Source organism: Theropithecus gelada, chromosome 20 (assembly GCF_003255815.1).
Source record: "Theropithecus gelada isolate Dixy chromosome 20, Tgel_1.0, whole genome shotgun sequence".
Classification (NCBI taxonomy): Eukaryota; Metazoa; Chordata; class Mammalia; order Primates; family Cercopithecidae; genus Theropithecus; species Theropithecus gelada.
The window spans coordinates 51,069,767-51,087,645 of NC_037688.1; the positions used below are offsets into that span (position 1 = coordinate 51,069,767).

Here is a 17,879-nt window from a genome sequence, read left to right on the forward strand (position 1 = left end):
GACCTCCTGGGCTCAAATGATCCTCCTGCCTCAGCCTCCTAAGGTGCTGGGATTACAGGCATGAGCCACTGCCCTTGGCCAGGGATCTCAGTCTGGAAGCACAGCTCTGGTGATCCTCAGGGTGCAGTCAGCCCTCTCCCTCGTCTCCCCCGTCCCCAACCCTGCTCCCCGCCATTTATCCAGCTGTCTCCCAGCCCTCAGGATGGGAATCCCCTCTGCCTCCAAGTCTGCACACTGCACCAGACCCCTCCTCTTGGCCACTGCCTGGGAGAAGGCCCCCACCAGACTACATTGGCCCCTACCTTGCCTGTCCCCAGTCCTGTCCTGGGAGGGTCAAAACCCAGTCCCAGGGCCATCGAGGAAAGGAGTGCCAGCCCCGGCTCCAGGTGCCCCACCCAGGCTGCCCATCTGATGCCCCCAACACTGCCCCACCCGTGCCTGCTCCTGGCACCGGAGACCCTGCTGACTGTGCCAGAGGCTAATCTGGGAGCTGGCAGCTGTGAGTCCTGGCCCTGCCACTCGACCTCTGGCGGCCAGCGGGGAGGCCCCTTCCTGACCTTCAGGGATCGGCCACCATGGTTGGTGGGACCAGGGTGACATGGAGGGTGGGCTGGGGTTGGAGCTGGAACTCTGGGGGGATGGGACAGCTGGGCTTCTGGACGCTCCCTCAGAGGGACAGTCTCCCAGCCTGTGAGGGGTTGGGACGCTGGAGGGGGAAACAAGGGGATAAGGGCTGGGCTGCCGGGCCTGTGAGGGTCCTGGAGATGAACAGATGACAGCGGCCACCTGCCCCAGGAGTCCTTGGCCGCAGTATGGGTGCAACCCTCCTGGGCCCCAGGCTGAGCCCACAGAGGCAGGAAGCCTGTGGCTATGGAGACGCCATCCCAAAGACCCTGCCCCTTGGTGAACCTTCCTCTCTCCCGTAGGCAGACAGGGGAGGTGCTGAGCACCGGCCTCAGTCTGAGGCCTGGAGTCCATTTTTCCAGGTTCGGGTTCTGGGACCATCCAGCTCCACCACCAGGGACACCCCAGGTCTGACCTCCTTCCTTACTGTCCCCCAGTCCCACCGGAAGTTTTCCGCCCCTCGGCATGGACACCTGGGCTTCCTGCCCCACAAGAGGAGCCGCCGGCACCGGGGCAAGGTGAAGACGTGGCCGCGGGATGACCCCAGCCAGCCTGTGCACCTCACGGCCTTCCTGGGCTACAAGGCGGGCATGACCCACACCCTGCGTGAGGTGCACCGGCCGGGGCTCAGTGAGTCACACTTGGGACCCTTGGGGGAGGGGGAGGGCTGAACCTTCCAGATGCTCGGAGCCAGAACTCACGTTCTTGGTCCAGGCGGGTCACAGTCCCAGGGAGCACCAGGCCCTGCCCCTGGGAATTGTGGTGGACGCTGAGCTCAGGCAGGGCTTCCGGGAGGGTTCTTCATGGCCTCAGCTCGCAGACGAGGACATCGAGGCACACAGCAGTGAGGAAACTGGTCCAGGCACCGGGGCAGTAAGCCCAGGAGTTAGGATTCAAAGGCCGGTGCCCCAGGCCCTCGGTTCAAACCACCCGCCAGGACATCAGCACTTTTTGGCCATTTCGGATCTATTTCATGTACCATTATTTTGTATGTACGCCTATGTATATAGTTTGGTTTTTGTTGTTTTAATTGTAGATTCATAAGTAGTTGTAAGAAATAATGTAGGCCAGGCATGGTGGCTTATGCCTGTAATCCCAGCACTGTGGGAAACTGAGGCAGGAGGCTCATTTGAGGCCAGGGGTTGCAGACCAACCTGGGCAGCATCATGAAACCCTGTCTCTACAAAAAATACAAAAATTACCTGGGCATGGTGGCGAGTGCCTGTAGTCCCAGCTACTTGGGAGGCTGAGGTGGGAGGATCACTTGAGCTTGGGAAGTCAAGGCTGCAGTGAGCTATGATTGCACCACTGCACTCCAGCCTGGCCGACAAAGTGAGAACCTGTTTCAAAAATAAGAAAAAGAAATCCATTGTAATTATTAAAATAACAAATGCTCATTTGGGCTCAGCCCCACCCTCTGGGGGACGCTGTCCTGGCTGGTCCCACACTCTCCTGGCCTGCCCCTGTATGGCCGGCTCTCCACTCCCTCCCCCACGGGCTTCAGGAGGTCTCCCTTCGTGCCCTATCCCTGTGTCTCACCCAGAAATTTCCAAACGGGAGGAGGTGGAGGCGGTGACAATTGTAGAAACGCCGCCCCTGGTGGTGGTGGGCGTGGTGGGCTATGTGGCCACCCCTCGAGGTCTCCGGAGCTTCAAGACCATCTTTGCAGAACACCTCAGTGACGAGTGCCGGCGCCGATTCTACAAGGACTGGTGAGCACCGCCCTTGGCTGGGCTGTCCAAGGGCTGCTGGGACCACAGAAGTTGGGTGCCTGAGGCTCTAGCTCTTGCTGAAATGATAGGTGTGGGTGAGCAGGAAGAAAAGTCTCAGTGCTGTGTGGGAGGTAGGAGTGTGTGTGTGTTTCTGTGTGTTGCCTTCATTTCAATAAAAGATGAGTAGGCTGGGCGTGGTGGCTCATGCCTGTAATCCCAGCACTTTGGGAGGCCGAGGCAGGTGGATCACTTGAGGTCAGGAGTTTGAGACCAGCCTGGCCAACATGATGAAACCCCATCTCTACCAATAAATACAAAAATTAGCTGGGTGTGTTGGTGCACGCCTGTAGTCCATCTACTCAGGAGGCTGAGGTGGGAGAATCACTTGAACCTGGGAGGTGAAGGTTGCAGTGAGCTGAGATTGTGCCACTGCACTGCAGCCTGGGTGACAGAGTGAAACGCTGTCTCAATCTCAAAAAAAAAAAAAAAAAAAAAAAGAGTACTAGAAGGCTGGGGATGAAATCAGGATGGAGGAAAAAGAGGAAACAAATATTCTAATCCTCAGGGTTAATCAAAAGGCTAATTTGAGTGAGTTGTGGAGGCTCACATCTGTAGTAGTCCCAGCATTTTGGGAGGCTGAGGCAGGTGGCTCATTTGAGGTCAGGAGTTCGAGACCAGCTGGGCCAACATGGTGAAAACCCATCTCTACTAAAAATACACACAAAAAAAATTAGCCAGGCGTGGTGGCAGGCACCTGTAATCCCAGCTACTTGGGAGGCTGAGGGAAGAGAATCGCTTGAGCCTGGGAGGTGGAGATTGCAATGAGCTGAGATTGTGCCGCTGCACTGCAGTCTGAGTGACAGAGTGAGACCCTGTCTCAAAAAAAAAAAAAAAAAAAAAAAAAGAAAAAGAAAGAAACAAAAACAAAAGGCTAATTTGATGGAATGTTAGCATTGGCTCTGAGTTTCCTAGCAGCCATGGTGAAAAGTGAAATAGCCAGCTGAGAAGCTCTTATACATAGAAAGAAAGGTATTCTCAGGCCTCAAATCTTCCCTGGCAGTAAGTCCTGAAAGAAATCTTGGTTTCTTCACCTATAGAATGGGAATGAAAATAATTATAATAATGTCCACCTCCCAGAACTCTGGAGAGGGTTAGAAACTATGGCTTCTGGCCGGGCGCAATGGTTCATGCCTATAATCCCAGCACTTTGGGAGGCCGAGGCAGGCAGACTGCTTGAGCTCAGGGCTTCGAGACCAGCCTGGACAACATGGCAAAACCCGTCTCTACCAAAAAATACAAAAAATGGGCCAGGCGCGGTGGCTCAAGCCTGTAATCCCAGCACTTTGGGAGGCCGAGGCGGGTGGATCACGAAGTCAGGAGATCGAGACCATCCTGGCTGACACGGTGAAACCCCGTCTCTACTAAAAATACAAAAAACTAGCCGGGCGTGGTGGCGGGCGCCTGTAGTCCCAGCTACTCGGAGGCTGAGGCGGGAGAATGGCGTGAACCCGGGAGGCGGAGCTTGCAGTGAGCCGAGATAGCGCCACTGCACTCCAGCCTGGGCGACACAGCGAGACTCCATTTCAAAAAAAAAAGAAAAAAGTCACCATGAAAGGATTTTTTTTTTTTTTGAGACAGAGTTGCACTGTGTTGCTCAGGCTGTAGTGCAGTGGCACAACCTCGGCTCNAAAAAAAAAAAAAAAAAAAAAAATACAAAAAATGAGCCAGGCATGGTGGCGCACGCCTGTGGTCTCAGCTGCATGGGGAGCTGAGGTGGGAGGATTGCTTGAGCCTGGGAGCTCCAGGCTGCAGTAGTGCAGTGGGCTTTGTTTGTGCCATTGCACTCCAGCCTGGGAGAAAAAGTGAGACCCTGTCTCCAAAAACAAAAAAGAAAGGATGGCTCCCAAGCCCAAAGTTCCTGGCCACAGCACCCACTGTACCCTTGAGAAGTGGGACCAGCAGTCCGAGCCATGTGGCAGGTGGGGTGGTCTCTAGGTGCCTGTCCTGCGGGGCTGGCCAGCCCCCTTCTCTGAGCTTCTGCACCTCTGCCACTCACTCTCAGGTCCCGGGGGACAGGGAGGACACCCACTTTACAGAGGAGGAAACCGGGGCCTAGAGAGGGAGAGACAGTCTATGTTCAAAGATGGTGGCTGGAACCAGCTCAGAGGCCTCCAGGTGGGGGGCGGTCCCAGCGGTAGGACCCTGCTTGGTGGGCTGGGGGTGAAGCGGGGGCAGGATAGGCCTCAGGAGCTGCCCCGGTTGGAGGCCTCTGAGCACCCTCCTGTGCATGACTCAGGCACAAGAGCAAGAAGAAAGCCTTCACCAAGGCCTGCAAGAGGTGGCGGGACACAGACGGCAAAAAGCAGCTACAGAAAGACTTCGCCGCCATGAAGAAGTACTGCAAGGTCATTCGGGTCATTGTCCACACGCAGGTCAGCCCCTGACCCTCCGCTGTCGGCCAGTCCCTAAGCCCATGCTCCCTCACCCCAGCTTCCAGGAGCCGTGGCAAATGTCAGCCTAAAAATACCTGAGCCTTGGCACAGGCCCAGAGGAGCGGCTGACCAGCCTCACTGGCCACATGTGGCCCCAGGGATGGCTGCTGAAAGGCGTCCGTGCCATCTGGGGTGTCGGGGGCATCAGCCACACCAGCTACTCAACTAGGACCCTGGCACGCCCTGAAGGGCCGGGTCCCCAGCCAGGTGTGCAGTGTGGAGGGCCAGTCACCTCCCTTTGGTTTCCAGCATAAGTGTGCACAGGAATAGGTGTTTGTATGTGGGTCAGGCTTGCTGTAGGCTGACAGGCAGGCGGCACCCTCCAGCTTATTCTGGAACACTCTTTGGCGTCTTTGTCCTCAGGGAAGGCTTCCCTAGGCCCTAGAGCAGTGCCCCCGACCCTGAGCTTCCCACAGCCCCCTGAACCCACACTGCCCCCAGCTACTCACACACATGCAGGCCATGCCTGGGCCAGTCATTGGCGCATGTTCATCTCCCTGGACAGACTCCAGATGGGCAGAGGCCCTGGGCGGGGCCACAGCTGCCACCTAGAGCCTGGTATGCAGGAGGTACTCTGTAAATACCTGCTCCATACAGACCCACTCCATACACACCTGCCCCGGACATACCTACTCCGTACACACCTGTGGGTCACCATGTGGTCCCCGCTGGCCTCTCAGTCTCCACCTCTACATCACACAGCCTGTGCTTCACACAGCACCCGCCAGAGACCTTACAAAAAAAAAAATCAAGCCAGGCACAGTGGATCATGCCTGTAACCCCAGCACTTTGGGAGGCCAAGGCAGGCAGATCACCTGAGGTCAGAAGTTCGAGACCAGCCTGGCCAACATGGCAAAACCCCACCTCTAGTAAAAATACAAACAAAGTAGCTGGGCATGGTGGGCGACTGTAATCCCAGCTACTTGGGAGACTAAGGCAGGAGAATCACTTCAAACTGGGAGGTGGAGGTTGCAGTGAGCTGAGATCGCACCACGGCACTCCAGCCCAGGTGATAGAGTCTCAAAAAAAAACCAAAAAACAAAAAAACAAAAATCAGGCCCGGTGGCTCACACCTGTGATCCCAGCACTGTGGGAGGCCAAGGTGGCAGCCCGGGCAACCGAATGAGACCTTGCCTCTGGAAAAAATTTAAACATTAGCTGGGCATAGTGGTGCATGCCTGTAGTTCCAGCTACTTGGAGAGCGGTGCTGAGGCAGGAGGATTGCTTCAGCCCAGGACTTTGAGACCAGCCTTGGCAACATAGGGAGATCCCCATCTCTACAAAAAAAAAAAAAAAAAGTCCAGGCATGGTGGCTCAAACCTATAATTCCAGCACTTTGGGAGTCTGAGATAGACAGATCACGAGGTCAGGAGATTGAGACCATCCTGGCTAACGTGGTAAACCCTGTCTCTACTAAAAATATAAAAAATTCGCCAGGTGTGGTGGTGGGCGCCTGTAGTCCCAGCTACTCGGGAGGCTGAGGCAGGAGAATGGCGTGAACCCAGAAGGCAGAGCTTGCAGTGAGCCGAGATCGCACCACCGCACTCCAGCCTGGGCAACAGAGCGAGACTCTGTCTCAAAAAAATGAAAAAATAAAAAATAAAAAATAAAAACAACAACAAAAAATAATAAAAACAAAAAAAAATGGGCATGGTGGTGAGTGCCTGTCGTCCCAGCTACTCAGGAGGCTGAGGTGGGAGGATTGCTTCAGCCCGGGAGGTTGAGGCTACAGTGAGCCTTGATCATGCCTCTGCACTCCAGCCTGAGTGATAGAGCGAGACCCTGTTTCAAAATAAAAATATAAAAACATAAAAATCAGGCCAGGCTCAGTGGCTCATGCCTGTAACCCTAGCACTTTGAGAGGCCAAGGTGGGTGGATCACTTGAAGTCAGGAGTTTAAAACCAGCCTGGCCAACATGAGGAAACCCCAACTCTGCTAAAAATATAAAAAATTAGCCGGGCATGGTGGCACACACCTGTAATCCCAGTTACTCAAGAGGCTGAGGCAGGAGAATTGCTTGAATCAGGGAGGTGGAGGTTGCAGTGAGCCGAGATTGCCCCACTGTCCTCCAGCTTGGGCGACAGAGAGAGACTCCATTAAAAAAAAAAAAAAATCCGATCAGATCACATCGCAGCCTGCACTTGGAAGAAAGCCCGAGCTCCCCACTCCCAGGCACTGCCCCACACTCCTTGCTCCCCACCATCTGGCCACACCGGTCTCCTCTCTGTCACACCAACTTTCCAAGACCTCCCCTGCCACCAGGCCTGTGCAAATGCGGGGTCCTGCTGCCCGGCGCCTCTCCAATCTTTGCCCCGTGGCTCCTTCTTGTTAGCAGCGGCACCTCCTCAGAGAAGCCCTCTCTGCCCCGACCACTGTATCTGAAATACCAGCCCCCAGAGCCCATCAGAGCACTCTGTTCTTTCCAAGAGTTACTTGACTTCCTTCTGTCCCCCGGTGAGACGATGGCTCCCGAGGTGTGGGACTCCCTCTGCCTCATTCTATACCAGATCCGCAGTGCCTAGCACAACACAAGGGTTGCAGCCTGATCCTGGGAACACCCGTGAATGAATGCATGCGTGGAAGATGGCAGGGGTCACTGCTGGCCATGCTGTGTTTCAGGTTGGGTTGTGATCCCGTGGGCCGTGGTGTGACCTCTGGCCATGTCCTGCAGATGAAACTGCTGCCCTTCCGGCAGAAGAAGGCCCACATCATGGAGATCCAGTTGAACGGTGGCACGGTGGCCGAGAAGGTGGCCTGGGCCCAGGCCCGGCTGGAGAAGCAGGTGCCCGTGCACAGCGTGTTCAGCCAGAGTGAGGTCATTGATGTCATTGCTGTCACTAAGGGTCGAGGTGTCAAAGGTAGGGCTCAGTGGGGATGGCAGCTTCAGGGCAGGCTTCCTGGAGGCAGTGGGGACCAGCCTGGCCTCTCAGCCACCAGCCCCTCCCACTCACAGGGGTCACAAGCCGCTGGCATACCAAGAAGCTGCCGAGGAAGACCCATAAGGGCCTGCGCAAGGTGGCCTGCATTGGCGCCTGGCACCCCGCCCGCGTGGGCTGCTCCATTGCTCGAGCCGGGCAGAAGGGCTATCACCACCGCACGGAGCTCAACAAGAAGGTGCGTCCTCAGGCGGGGTGGTGGGACACCGTGTGGTCGGACCCCAGCCCTCAGTACTGGCCTCAGTGGGTGGGGTGCATGACCCAGACACTGCCGGGGTCACGAGATGCCCACACCAGCGCTGAGTCTGAGCATGTGGGCCGATGGACCTGGATGGGCTGCTGGCCTCAGAGGCCACTTCCTGCTCCGGCATGTGCCCCCTTCTCCTGGCAGATCTACCGCATCGGCAGGGGGCTACACATGGAGGATGGGAAGCTGGTGAAGAACAATGCATCCACCAGCTACGACGTGACTGCCAAGTCCATCACACCACTGGTGAGGCCGGGAGGGGGCGACTGCCAGGCCCATCACATCGCTGGTGAGGGCTGGAGTGGGGTCAGGCTGGCCAAGGGAGCTTGGTATACATATAGGGGGCATGCTGCAGCCCCAGTTGGATGCTCCCTGCCCCAGGGGCTCAATATTTGTGCCCCACAGCTGGACGCTGCCCCCCTAGGCACACTGGACAGAAGACTTTGACAGCTGGGCAGTGATGTGGGACCCTTGCCTCATTTGTCCAAAACATTTCGATGTAGTCACAAGCACGAAATCCACGCTGCGTCCCACATCCTCCGAGCCTCCTCTGGAGGCAGCTTCCCCTCTAGCTGCTGTCATGCGGGTGTGGAGTGCGGCAGCTTCTACTGTGGCCTGGCAGTCAGGCCACCTGGGCTCAAGCCACATCTCCAGGACTTAGCAGCTGTGGAGCTTGGAGCAACTGACTCCGCTCCTCTGATCCTCAGTCTCCCCCAACAAAAATCCAGACTGTTAAGTGAGATAATGCATGGAAAAGGACTTAGCTTGTGACTCAGAAGCTGCCCTCAGTAGGGGCCACGTGATAGTCACCCCTACACCTGGGGGCGGGGCACGGGGCTCTGGCCTGTCACAGCCCCTGTGGTGATTCTCCTAGGACCCCCAGCTGTCCGCTAACTCTGAAGCCCTTTCCGGGCCTGGCCCCTGACCTGTGTCCTCTGCAGGGTGGTTTCCCACACTACGGGGAAGTGAACAATGACTTCGTCATGCTGAAGGGGTGTATTGCTGGTACCAAGAAGCGGGTCATTACGCTGAGAAAGGTGGGCAGTGCTGGGTGGGCTGGGGAGTGGGTGCCTGAGGGCTGCCAGCCTGTCCTGCCCCGGGGCCTGCCACGAGGGGCATGGAGTGGTGGGAGCAGAAAGGGAGGGCTCTGGTAGGAACTAGGTGAGCAAGACCTTCCTGGTAGGGCTTGGAGGTCACAGCAGAGTGTGGGGGATCCCCGCCCTTGATGTCTACTTTACCACGAATTCCCCAGTCCCTCCTGGTGCACCACAGCCGCCAGGCCGTGGAGAATATTGAGCTCAAGTTCATCGACACCACCTCCAAGTTCGGCCATGGCCGCTTCCAGACAGCCGAAGAGAAGAGGGCCTTCATGGTGAGCTCACCACCCCCATCCTTGTTCTTCTCTGGGGCTCCGGCTCCACATCCAGCCTGCCCGAGTAGGGAGCTGGAGCTGGCAGGGACTTCCCTGAGCTCACCTGCAGGAAAGACTCTTTTTTTTTTTTTTTTTTTTTGAGACGGAGTCTCGCTCTGTCGCCTGGGCTGGAGTGCAGTGGCGCGATCTCAGCTCACTGCAAGCTCCGCCTCCTGGGTTCACGCCATTCTCCTGCCTCAGCCTCCCGAGTAGCTGGGACTACAGGCGCCCGCCACCTCGCCCAGCTAGTTTTTTGCATTTTTTAGTAGAGATGGTGTTTCACCGTGTTAGCCAGGATGGTCTCGATCTCCTGACCTCGTGATCCGCCCGTCTCGGCCTCCCAAAGTGCTGGGATTACAGGCGTGAGCCACTGCGCCCGGCCTCTTTTTTTTTTTTTTGAGACAAAGTCTCGCTCTGTCACCCAGGCTGGAGTGCAGTGCCACGATCTCGGCTCACTGCCACCTCCGTCTCCCGGGTTCAAGCGATTCTCCTGACTCAGCCTCCCAAGTCGTTGGGACTACAGGCATGTGCCACTATGCCAGGCTAATTTTCTGTATTTTTAGTAGAGATGGGGTTTCACCATGTTAGCCAGGATGGTCTCTATCTCCTGACCTCATGATCCAACCGCCTCGACCTCCCAAAGTGCTGGGATTACAGGCGTGAGCCACCGCGCCCGGCCTGCAGGAGAGACTCTTAAGGGTCTATCCCTGGGCACTGATTCTTTAGAAGAGAAGGTGGGGGAGGAAGCAGCCTTGGGAGGGCAGCAGCAGCAGGGCTGGCTCTGAGTGATCTAGGGCCTGGCTGGAGGAGGGGGTGTTTCTGGCCAGACTCTTGTGACTAAGGCTCCTCCTGCACCACCCCCTCAACCAGGGCCCCCAAAAGAAGCATCTGGAGAAGGAAAAACCAGAGACCTCGGGAGACTTGTAGGCTGCGTGGGGTGGATGAGCCCTGAAGCGCACGGCACCGTCTGCCCCAATGTCTAATAAAGGCCGGAGGCGACTCTTCCTACGGTGTCTCGGAGCGCTGAGTAACCGCCCAAGGGGTTCACCTTGCCTGCTGCCTAGACAAAGCTGATTCATTAAGACAGGGGAATTGCAATAGAGAAAGTAATTCACGCAGAGCTGGTGTGTGGGAGACTGGAGTTTTATGTTTTATTATTACTCAAATTGATCTCTTTGAGCATTTGGGGAGCAGAGGTTTTTTTTTTTTTTTTGAGACAGAGTCTTGCTCTTGTCGCCCAGGCTGTTGGCATGCCGGGAGCAGAGTTTTTTAAGGATAACTTGGTGGGTTGGGGGAAGCCAGTGAGCCAGGAGTACTGATTGGTCAGGGATGAAATCAGAGGGAGTCGAAGCTGTCTTCTTGCGCTCGGTCAGTTCCTGGGTGGGGTCGCAAGATTACAGGAGCCAGTTTATGGATCTGGGTGGTGCCAGCTGATCCATCAAGTGCAGGGTCGGCAAAATATCTCAAGCACTGATCTTAGGAGCAGTTTAGGGAGGGTCAGAATCTTGTAGCCTCCAGAGGCATGACTCCTAAACCATAATTTCTAATATTGTGGCTAATGTTAGTCCTATATCTAGTCCCCAGTCAAGAAGGAGGTCTGCTTTGGGAAAGGGCCGTTACTGTCTTTGTTTTAAACTATAAATTATAAACTGGCTGGGCGCGGTGGCTCACGCTTGTAACCCCAGCACTTTAGGAAGCCAAGGCAGGAAGATCACCTGAGGTCAGGAGTTCAAGACCAGCCTGGCCAACATGGAGAAACCCCTTCTCTACTAAAAATACAAAATTACAAAATTAGCTGGGCGTGGTAGCACATGCCTGTAATCCCATCTACTCAGGAGGCTGAGGCAGGAGAATTGCTTGAACCAGGGAGTTGGAGGTTGCAGTGAGCCGAGATCGCGCCATTGCACTCCAGCCTAGAGACAGAGCAAGACTCCATCTCATAAAAGAAAGAAAAAAAAGAAAGAAAAAACAAAAAAACCATATACTGAGTTTCTCCCAAATTTATTTCAGCCTACCACCAGGGATGAACAAGGACAGCTTGGAAGTTAGAAGCAAGATAGAGTCGGCTAAGTTAGATCTCTTTCACTGTCTCAGTCATAATTTTGCAAAGGCGGTTTCAGCTGGGCGCGGAAAGGCTGACCTCCAGCGTCTCCGGGCTTAGCACGAAGGACTGGACTGGGGGAACACGGCACTACGGGTGCGCGCCGCCGTCCACCTGGCCAGGCCCCACATTCACCCCTAGCCACCAGGGCGCGCGAGACGGCAGGGGCGGGGCCTTGGGGAAGCGGCCCAGGGGTCGTCCCTCAGAGTTTCCATGGGCGGGGCCTGCTGGGGAGATGCGATTGGACCGGCCATAGCGGGGGGCGGGGCCTACAGAAAGCGGGCCAAGAGGGATCCCTGGAAGTTACTGATGGGCGGGGCCTGCTGGGAAGACGGGACTGGACTAGCACCCTCGGGGGCGGAGCCTTGGGGAAGTGGCCCAGGAGTGGTCCCTGGGAGTCACCGACGGGCGGAGCCTGCTGGGAAGATCGGATTGGACCGGCCCTCAGGAGGGGCGGGGCCTCCCGAAGGCGGAAGCCGGGATTCGCACTTCGGGGAGCTATTGGTCCTCGGGAGGGGCGGGGAGGCGGACGCGGGTCCCGGCGGTCGTCCGGTCGGCAGCCTTGGGTCAGTTGGCTGCGGCAAGTGCGCTGCGGTTCCAGCGGCGCCATGTCGTTCTGCAGCTTCTTCGGGGGCGAGGTTTTCCAGAATCACTTTGAGCCCGGTTGGTCCTGCGGCCTCTCGCTGGGAGGGCAGCGCGGCGGGGGGCGCGCATTAGAGGGGGCGCCGCCGTCCTCCGGGGGTGATGTCTCTCCCAAGCCGGGAACGGGGGCGAATGTGGCTGCCGGGGAGAAGCGAACATGGGTCAAGAGGACTGCGGAGGAGCGGGGAGTCTGGGGGCGAGGAGAGTGGGGTACCCGAGGAGAGGGGGCTTGGGGGCTCACCGTCCTGGAGGAGGCAGGCCTTGAGTGTGAACGTGCCGTTTCGGGGGGACTCTAAGGGGTCGGGATACGTGGGGGTGGTACCCCTTCCCTGCCCTCTTCACTCCAAAGTGATGGCGCTGGGGGAATGCGGGTTAGGGTCGGGGCTTCGGAGAGGCCAAGTTCTTGTCCAGGGCCAGCGCCTGTGGCCAGGGCGCCCCTTCGCGGGTTATCCCGCAGGTGTTACCGTGGCCCTTCCCATTCCCCGAGTCCGGGATCTCTGGGAGGAGTCCGGCAAGCATAGAATGTCCCCTTCAGATCCTAATGTGCCGGCCCAGGTGCCTCCCCACCTGCCCAGGGACTCCAGACTGGGGAAACAGGAGTGCCACCAGGCCTCTGCCAACAACCAGTTAAGTTTGACCAGGCAGACAGGATGGGGTGGTTTGGGGCATGATCAGCCCTCCACACTTGCCCTGATGAGTCCCCTTCTGGGCTGGGCTCGCCTGGCAATGGACTAATTTGGTAAAAAAACACATCCACAGGCAAGTCTGAGTGCATTGGGCTTCCTTGGGCGGATTTTCTGCGTGTCTCCCCTGTAGGGAGCTGGACTGTGTGGACTGTGACACAGGACCATCCCGGCAAAGCCTCCCCCAACAAGACTCTCTGGCTGTGGATCCCCGTTGTCCTCAGGCTGCTCTGCCAAGCCAGAAACTCCACTTCCACGGCAGCTACTGGCTCCTCTTTGCTTTCTTCTCCAGTTCCTGGGAAAGGCTGGGTAGTTTACAGTTTCCAGGGGAGGCTGTCCCCAGGTGATGGGTGAGAGGCGACTCAGCACCCCGGGAGGTTCCTGTTTTCAGTCCTTTAAACAGTTCTGCAAATCAGTTTTGCAACTTTCCCACCCCCTCCACTCTAAAGTGATCCTTTGTGGGTAGGCTGAAATCTGTCATCCCCAGCCCTCTTTCTTCCTGGGCTCCTGTGTGGCCTGGAGGCCTTTTCTTTGGGACTGTTCTCTTTTTGCCTGGAGAGCAGGGCAGTGCCTGGGTGTCCAGCTTAGGGCCTTGTTGGGCAGCAGGGAGGGCCACTTGAGAAGGGAGAGGGACCAGGTGGTGGGGCCACATCAGGGCCCCTGCCGTGTATGACCTTGGGGGAACTAGGGGAGCAAGGGGGAGCTCCCTGTCCTTATGGGACTGCCCAGGCTCCTTCACGCTGCACATGCTGTAGCTGGGTGTCTTTGCATCAGCAAGCAAAAATGGAAATGTTAGGAGATGGCCCATCACGGGGCTATGAGAAGAATCAAGGGGATGATTGTGAAAGGTGAATCCTCTGGTCTCTGGCACATCTACTAAACGTGAGCTTAGCACAGCGCCTCCCATGGCAGGTGCATGGGGAAGGAGCACAGCCCACCCTCGGAACGGGACAGCGCTGTCTTTGCCTGGGTCTGTGGATTTGGGAGCTTGAGCCCCGAAAGGCTGGAGCTGAGGACTCTACATTTGTCTCTCCTTCCACCACAGGCGTTTATGTGTGTGCCAAGTGTGGCTATGAGCTGTTCTCCAGCCGCTCGAAGTACGCACACTCGTCCCCATGGCCGGCATTCACTGAGACCATTCACGCCGACAGCGTGGCCAAGCGTCCGGAGCACAATCGACCTGAAGCCTTGAAGGTGAGGGCCCACGGGGGTGGGGGAGGGATGGGGGCGGCCAGGGAGAGCAGAGAGCCAGTCCCACCTTCCTCCCTCTGCTTGCCCCGCAGCTCCAGGGGCTTAGAGCTGTCTGCTCCAGGCCTGTGGCCTCCGCCAGGGAGCTGCCACCCCAGGCTATCGGGAGAGACTGGCCTTCTGGTGCAAATGTGGGAAACAGGACAGGTTTCCTGTACGGGCTGCAGGACAAAGGTCAACCTCTTATGTCGGTGGTCAGCTTGGGAAATGGGCATGTGGGAAGGCCCCCAGTAAGGGCCTTCACTGCGGCTGTTTCATGGCCAAGAAGCTCACGCAGCTGCCTTGTGATCTTTCCAGGTGTCCTGTGGCAAGTGTGGCAACGGGTTGGGCCACGAGTTCCTGAACGATGGCCCCAAGCCGGGGCAGTCCCGATTCTGAATATTCAGCAGCTCGCTGAAGTTTGTCCCTAAAGGTGAGCTTGCTTTACACAGCTGGGGCCAGGCCTGTTGGCCTTTGAGCCCAGGCTGGGGGGCCCAGTGTTTGTGCCCGTCCACTTACCATGACAAGGTATGCGGGGCCACCAAGTCACGCTGCCTGGGAACTGTCCAGGATCCCTCCAAAAGGTGGCTGCAGCACAGGGGCAAAGGCTGGTATTCCGCTTCCTCGCTTGGTTGATCATGACTGTCCCAAAAAGGGGCTTTGGAGTGAGACCGTGGCAAATGGTTTTCCTCAGAGGCCTGGCCTTTCCCTGAGGCTAGAGTCAGGGGCGGGTCAGGCAGAGCCTGAGGCCCCAGTCTGTGCAGCCGTCTCCCACTGGCTGGGACTGGGGCCTTGCTTCTCAGCCGCTCAGAGCCTGCCTCCTCCTCTGCAGAGTGGCCGTGGCAGCAGGGCCAGTGAGGACAGCTGCGTGTCATGTGCACCTGGGCCTAGCACACAATAATAACTTGATGAATCCTCATTCTTTTTTTCTATTTTTGAGATGTAGTTTTTTTTTTTTTTTTCTTGAGACGGAGTCTCGCTCTGTTGCCCAGGCTGGAGTGTAGTGGCGCGATCTTGGCTCACGGCAAGCTCCGCCTCCTGGGTTCACGCCATTCTCCTGCCTCAGCCTACCGAGTAGCTGGGACTACAGGCGCCCACTACCACGCCCGGCTAATTTTTTGTATTTTTAGTAGAGACGGGGTTTCACCGTGTTAGCCAGGTTGGTCTCAATCTCCTGACCTTGTGATCCGCCCGTCTCGGCCTCCCAAAGTGCTGGGATTCCAGGCTTGAGCCACCGCGCCCGACCTAATTTTTGTATTTTTAGTAGAGACGGGGTTTCACCATGTTAGCCAGGCTGGTCTTGAACTGACATCAGGTGATCTGCCCACCTTGGCCTCCCAAAGTGCTGGGATTAGATTATAGGCATGAGCCACTATGCCCGTCTCACACCTGGTTAATTTTTAAATTTTTTTTTTTTTTTTTTTTTTGTGACAGAGTCTCGTTCTGTCGCCCCGGCTGGAGTGCAGTGGCCGATCTCAGCTCACTGTAGCCTCCGCCTCCCAGGTTCAAGCGATTCTCCTGCCTCAGCCTCTTGAGTAGCTGGGATTACAGGCTCCCACCACCACGCCTGGCTAATTTTTGTATTTTTGGTAGAGACGGGGTTTCACCATGTTAGCCAGGCTCGTCTGGAACTCCTGACCTGAGGTGATCCGCCTGCCTCAGCCTCCCAAAGTGCTGGGATTATAGGCGTGAGCTACCACACCCGGCCAATTTTTAAAATTTTTTATAGAGGTGGGGGTCTCACTATGTTGCCCAGGCTGGTCTTGAACTCCTCTGGGCCTTGGCCTCCCAAGGGGCTGGGATTACAGGCTTGAGCCACCGTGCCTGGCCTGAAATGGGGTTGTTAACAGCACACACTCATGGCCATCACCGTGCTGTGGGGTTGAGCAAGCAGCCTGTCAGGGCCTGGCGCGTGGTAAACCTGCGATATTTTCGTCCTTTTGTTGTAATTTGCCCTCCATGTGAGTGGAAGGAGAAGAGATTCTGGGTTCTCCTGTGGATCTCAGAACAAAATGGGGTACAGAGACTCCCCTGAGTTGGGCATCTGGTCCTTTCAGCTCCCCTGTGGCCTGCAGGCCAGGGCAGAGTGTGAAAGCGCAGGGAACGGGGTCTGAAGCTCTGCCTTGCAGTGACTTGCTTTCTGTCCCTCCTTGCTTTCCGCCCCCGCTGGCTTTCTGCCGCTTCTGGCTTTCTACCCCCGCTCCTCTCTTTCAGGCAAAGAAACTTCTGCCTCCCAGGGGCACTAGGCGGGCAGCCCACACCCACCCCAGATGGCCACCTCACCGAAGCCACATGCTGGCCGTTCCACCTTGGAGTTGGAACCCTGGGCATCGAGACAGGAAGGCAGGGCACAGTGGCTGAAACATCAGGATACTCCCAAGGCCCCAGCTCTGAACAAGACCTTCTCGTTTCTTGGAAAAGACCCTCATTTGCTGATGGTTCATGCCTTCTGCTGGGACAGGCCTGGGCTGCACAGCCACACTGTCAGCTGACTTAGCCCCCTCCTCACTCTAGGTGCCTCCAGGAGGTGATCCCTGGGTACAGCTGGTCTCTGAATGACGTTACACCCTCTTTTCCTGGCCCTGTCTGTGGACTCTGCCCCGTGAGGCCCAATTCCAAGACAGACTGTCGTCCTCACTGAAGCTTAGGCCCACGTCTCCCAGGCTGCTTAGGAGACAGAATGGAAACGGAGGCCGCCCCTGCCAGCCGCCCTGGCCCTGGTCACTGCATGATCTGCTCTGGTCAAACCCTTCCAGGCCAGCCAGCGTGGGGATGGTCTGTGACCTGCTGGGAAGGCGGGCTGATGGGGCAGACCCCTGGCCTCTCGTCCACGAGGGAAGAAACCTAAACCCTGTTTCACAATCTGTGCGGAAGCAGCTTGCCTCACTTGTGCTGAGGAAAGCGGCTGTTGCTCCATGACTAACCAGCACAGGGCTGGGGCCTGCAGTTCACACCCGAAGGGACGCCCTTCCCAAGGTGTGGCGACTGTGCCTCACTGTACATGCTCGGAGGCCTGGCCATACAGCAGGGTGGGTGATGCTGAAGTCAGTCCCCATCTTAAGTAATTACTTTCTGTAATAATCAGGTGGAAATCAATAAACAAATGAAACATTCAGATGTACTGTCTTTTTTTTTTTTTTTTGAGACAGGGTGGGGTCTTGCTCTGACATCCGGGCTGGAGTGCAGTGGTACTGACTGCATGGCTCACTGCAGCATTGACCTCGTGGGTTCAAGCAATTCTTCCACCTCAGCCTCCCAAGTAGCTGTGACCACAGGTGGGCACCACCACGCTGGATAATTTTTACATTTTTTGTAGAGATGGGGTCTCACTATGTTGCTGAGGCTGGTCTTGAACTCCTGGACTCAAGTGATCCTCCCACCTTGGCCTCCCAAAATGCTGGGATTACACATGTAAGCCACCTTGTCCCGGCCCAGCTATTAACAACATCAGAGATGCCAGGACATAAGTGTCAGGCCTTTATATAGTTAAAAAAGCCAAGCACAATGTCTCAAGCCTGTAATCCTAGCACTTTGGGAGGCCGAGGCGGGCGGATCACCTGAGGTCAGGGGTTTATGACCAGCCTGGCCAACATGGGGAAACCCCGTTTCTACTTAAAAAAACCCATGAAAGGCCGGGCGCGGTGGCTCAAGCCTGTAATCCCAGCACTTTGGGAGGCCGAGACGGGCGGATCACGAGGTCAGGAGATCGAGACCATCCTGGCTAACACAGTGAAACCCCGTCTCTACTAAGAAATACAAAAAACTAGCCGGGCGAGGTGGCAGGCGCCTGTAGTCCCAGCTAC

The 17,879-nt window shown here is 56.7% G+C and overlaps 2 protein-coding genes across 5 annotated transcripts; both read left to right on the plus strand.

Moving 5' to 3' along the window:
* Window positions 1-480: 480 nt before the first annotated feature.
* RPL3L (ribosomal protein L3 like) lies at window positions 481-11,209 on the plus strand. The gene is made up of 10 exons (XM_025370764.1): window positions 481-578; window positions 1,062-1,254; window positions 2,168-2,336; window positions 4,633-4,768; window positions 7,501-7,687; window positions 7,783-7,943; window positions 8,157-8,258; window positions 8,954-9,049; window positions 9,265-9,384; window positions 10,294-11,209. The coding sequence occupies exons 1-10, from the start codon at window positions 576-578 to the stop codon at window positions 10,348-10,350; spliced, it is 1,224 nt and encodes a 407-aa protein (XP_025226549.1). The 5' UTR covers window positions 481-575; the 3' UTR covers window positions 10,351-11,209.
* Window positions 11,210-11,970: 761 nt separating this feature from the next.
* Window positions 11,971-17,196, plus strand: MSRB1 (methionine sulfoxide reductase B1). Of its 4 annotated transcripts, none has more exons than XM_025371121.1 (4): window positions 11,971-12,187; window positions 13,895-14,043; window positions 14,395-14,509; window positions 16,291-17,196. In XM_025371121.1, exons 1-4 carry the CDS (start codon window positions 12,133-12,135, stop codon window positions 16,320-16,322), a joined length of 351 nt encoding a protein of 116 aa, XP_025226906.1. In that variant the 5' UTR covers window positions 11,971-12,132; the 3' UTR covers window positions 16,323-17,196. The 4 variants fall into 4 exon arrangements, with proteins under 4 accessions (XP_025226906.1, XP_025226908.1, XP_025226907.1 ...); XM_025371123.1 differs by having other exon boundaries at window positions 16,297-17,196; XM_025371122.1 differs by lacking the exon at window positions 14,395-14,509.
* Window positions 17,197-17,879: the final 683 nt, after the last annotated feature.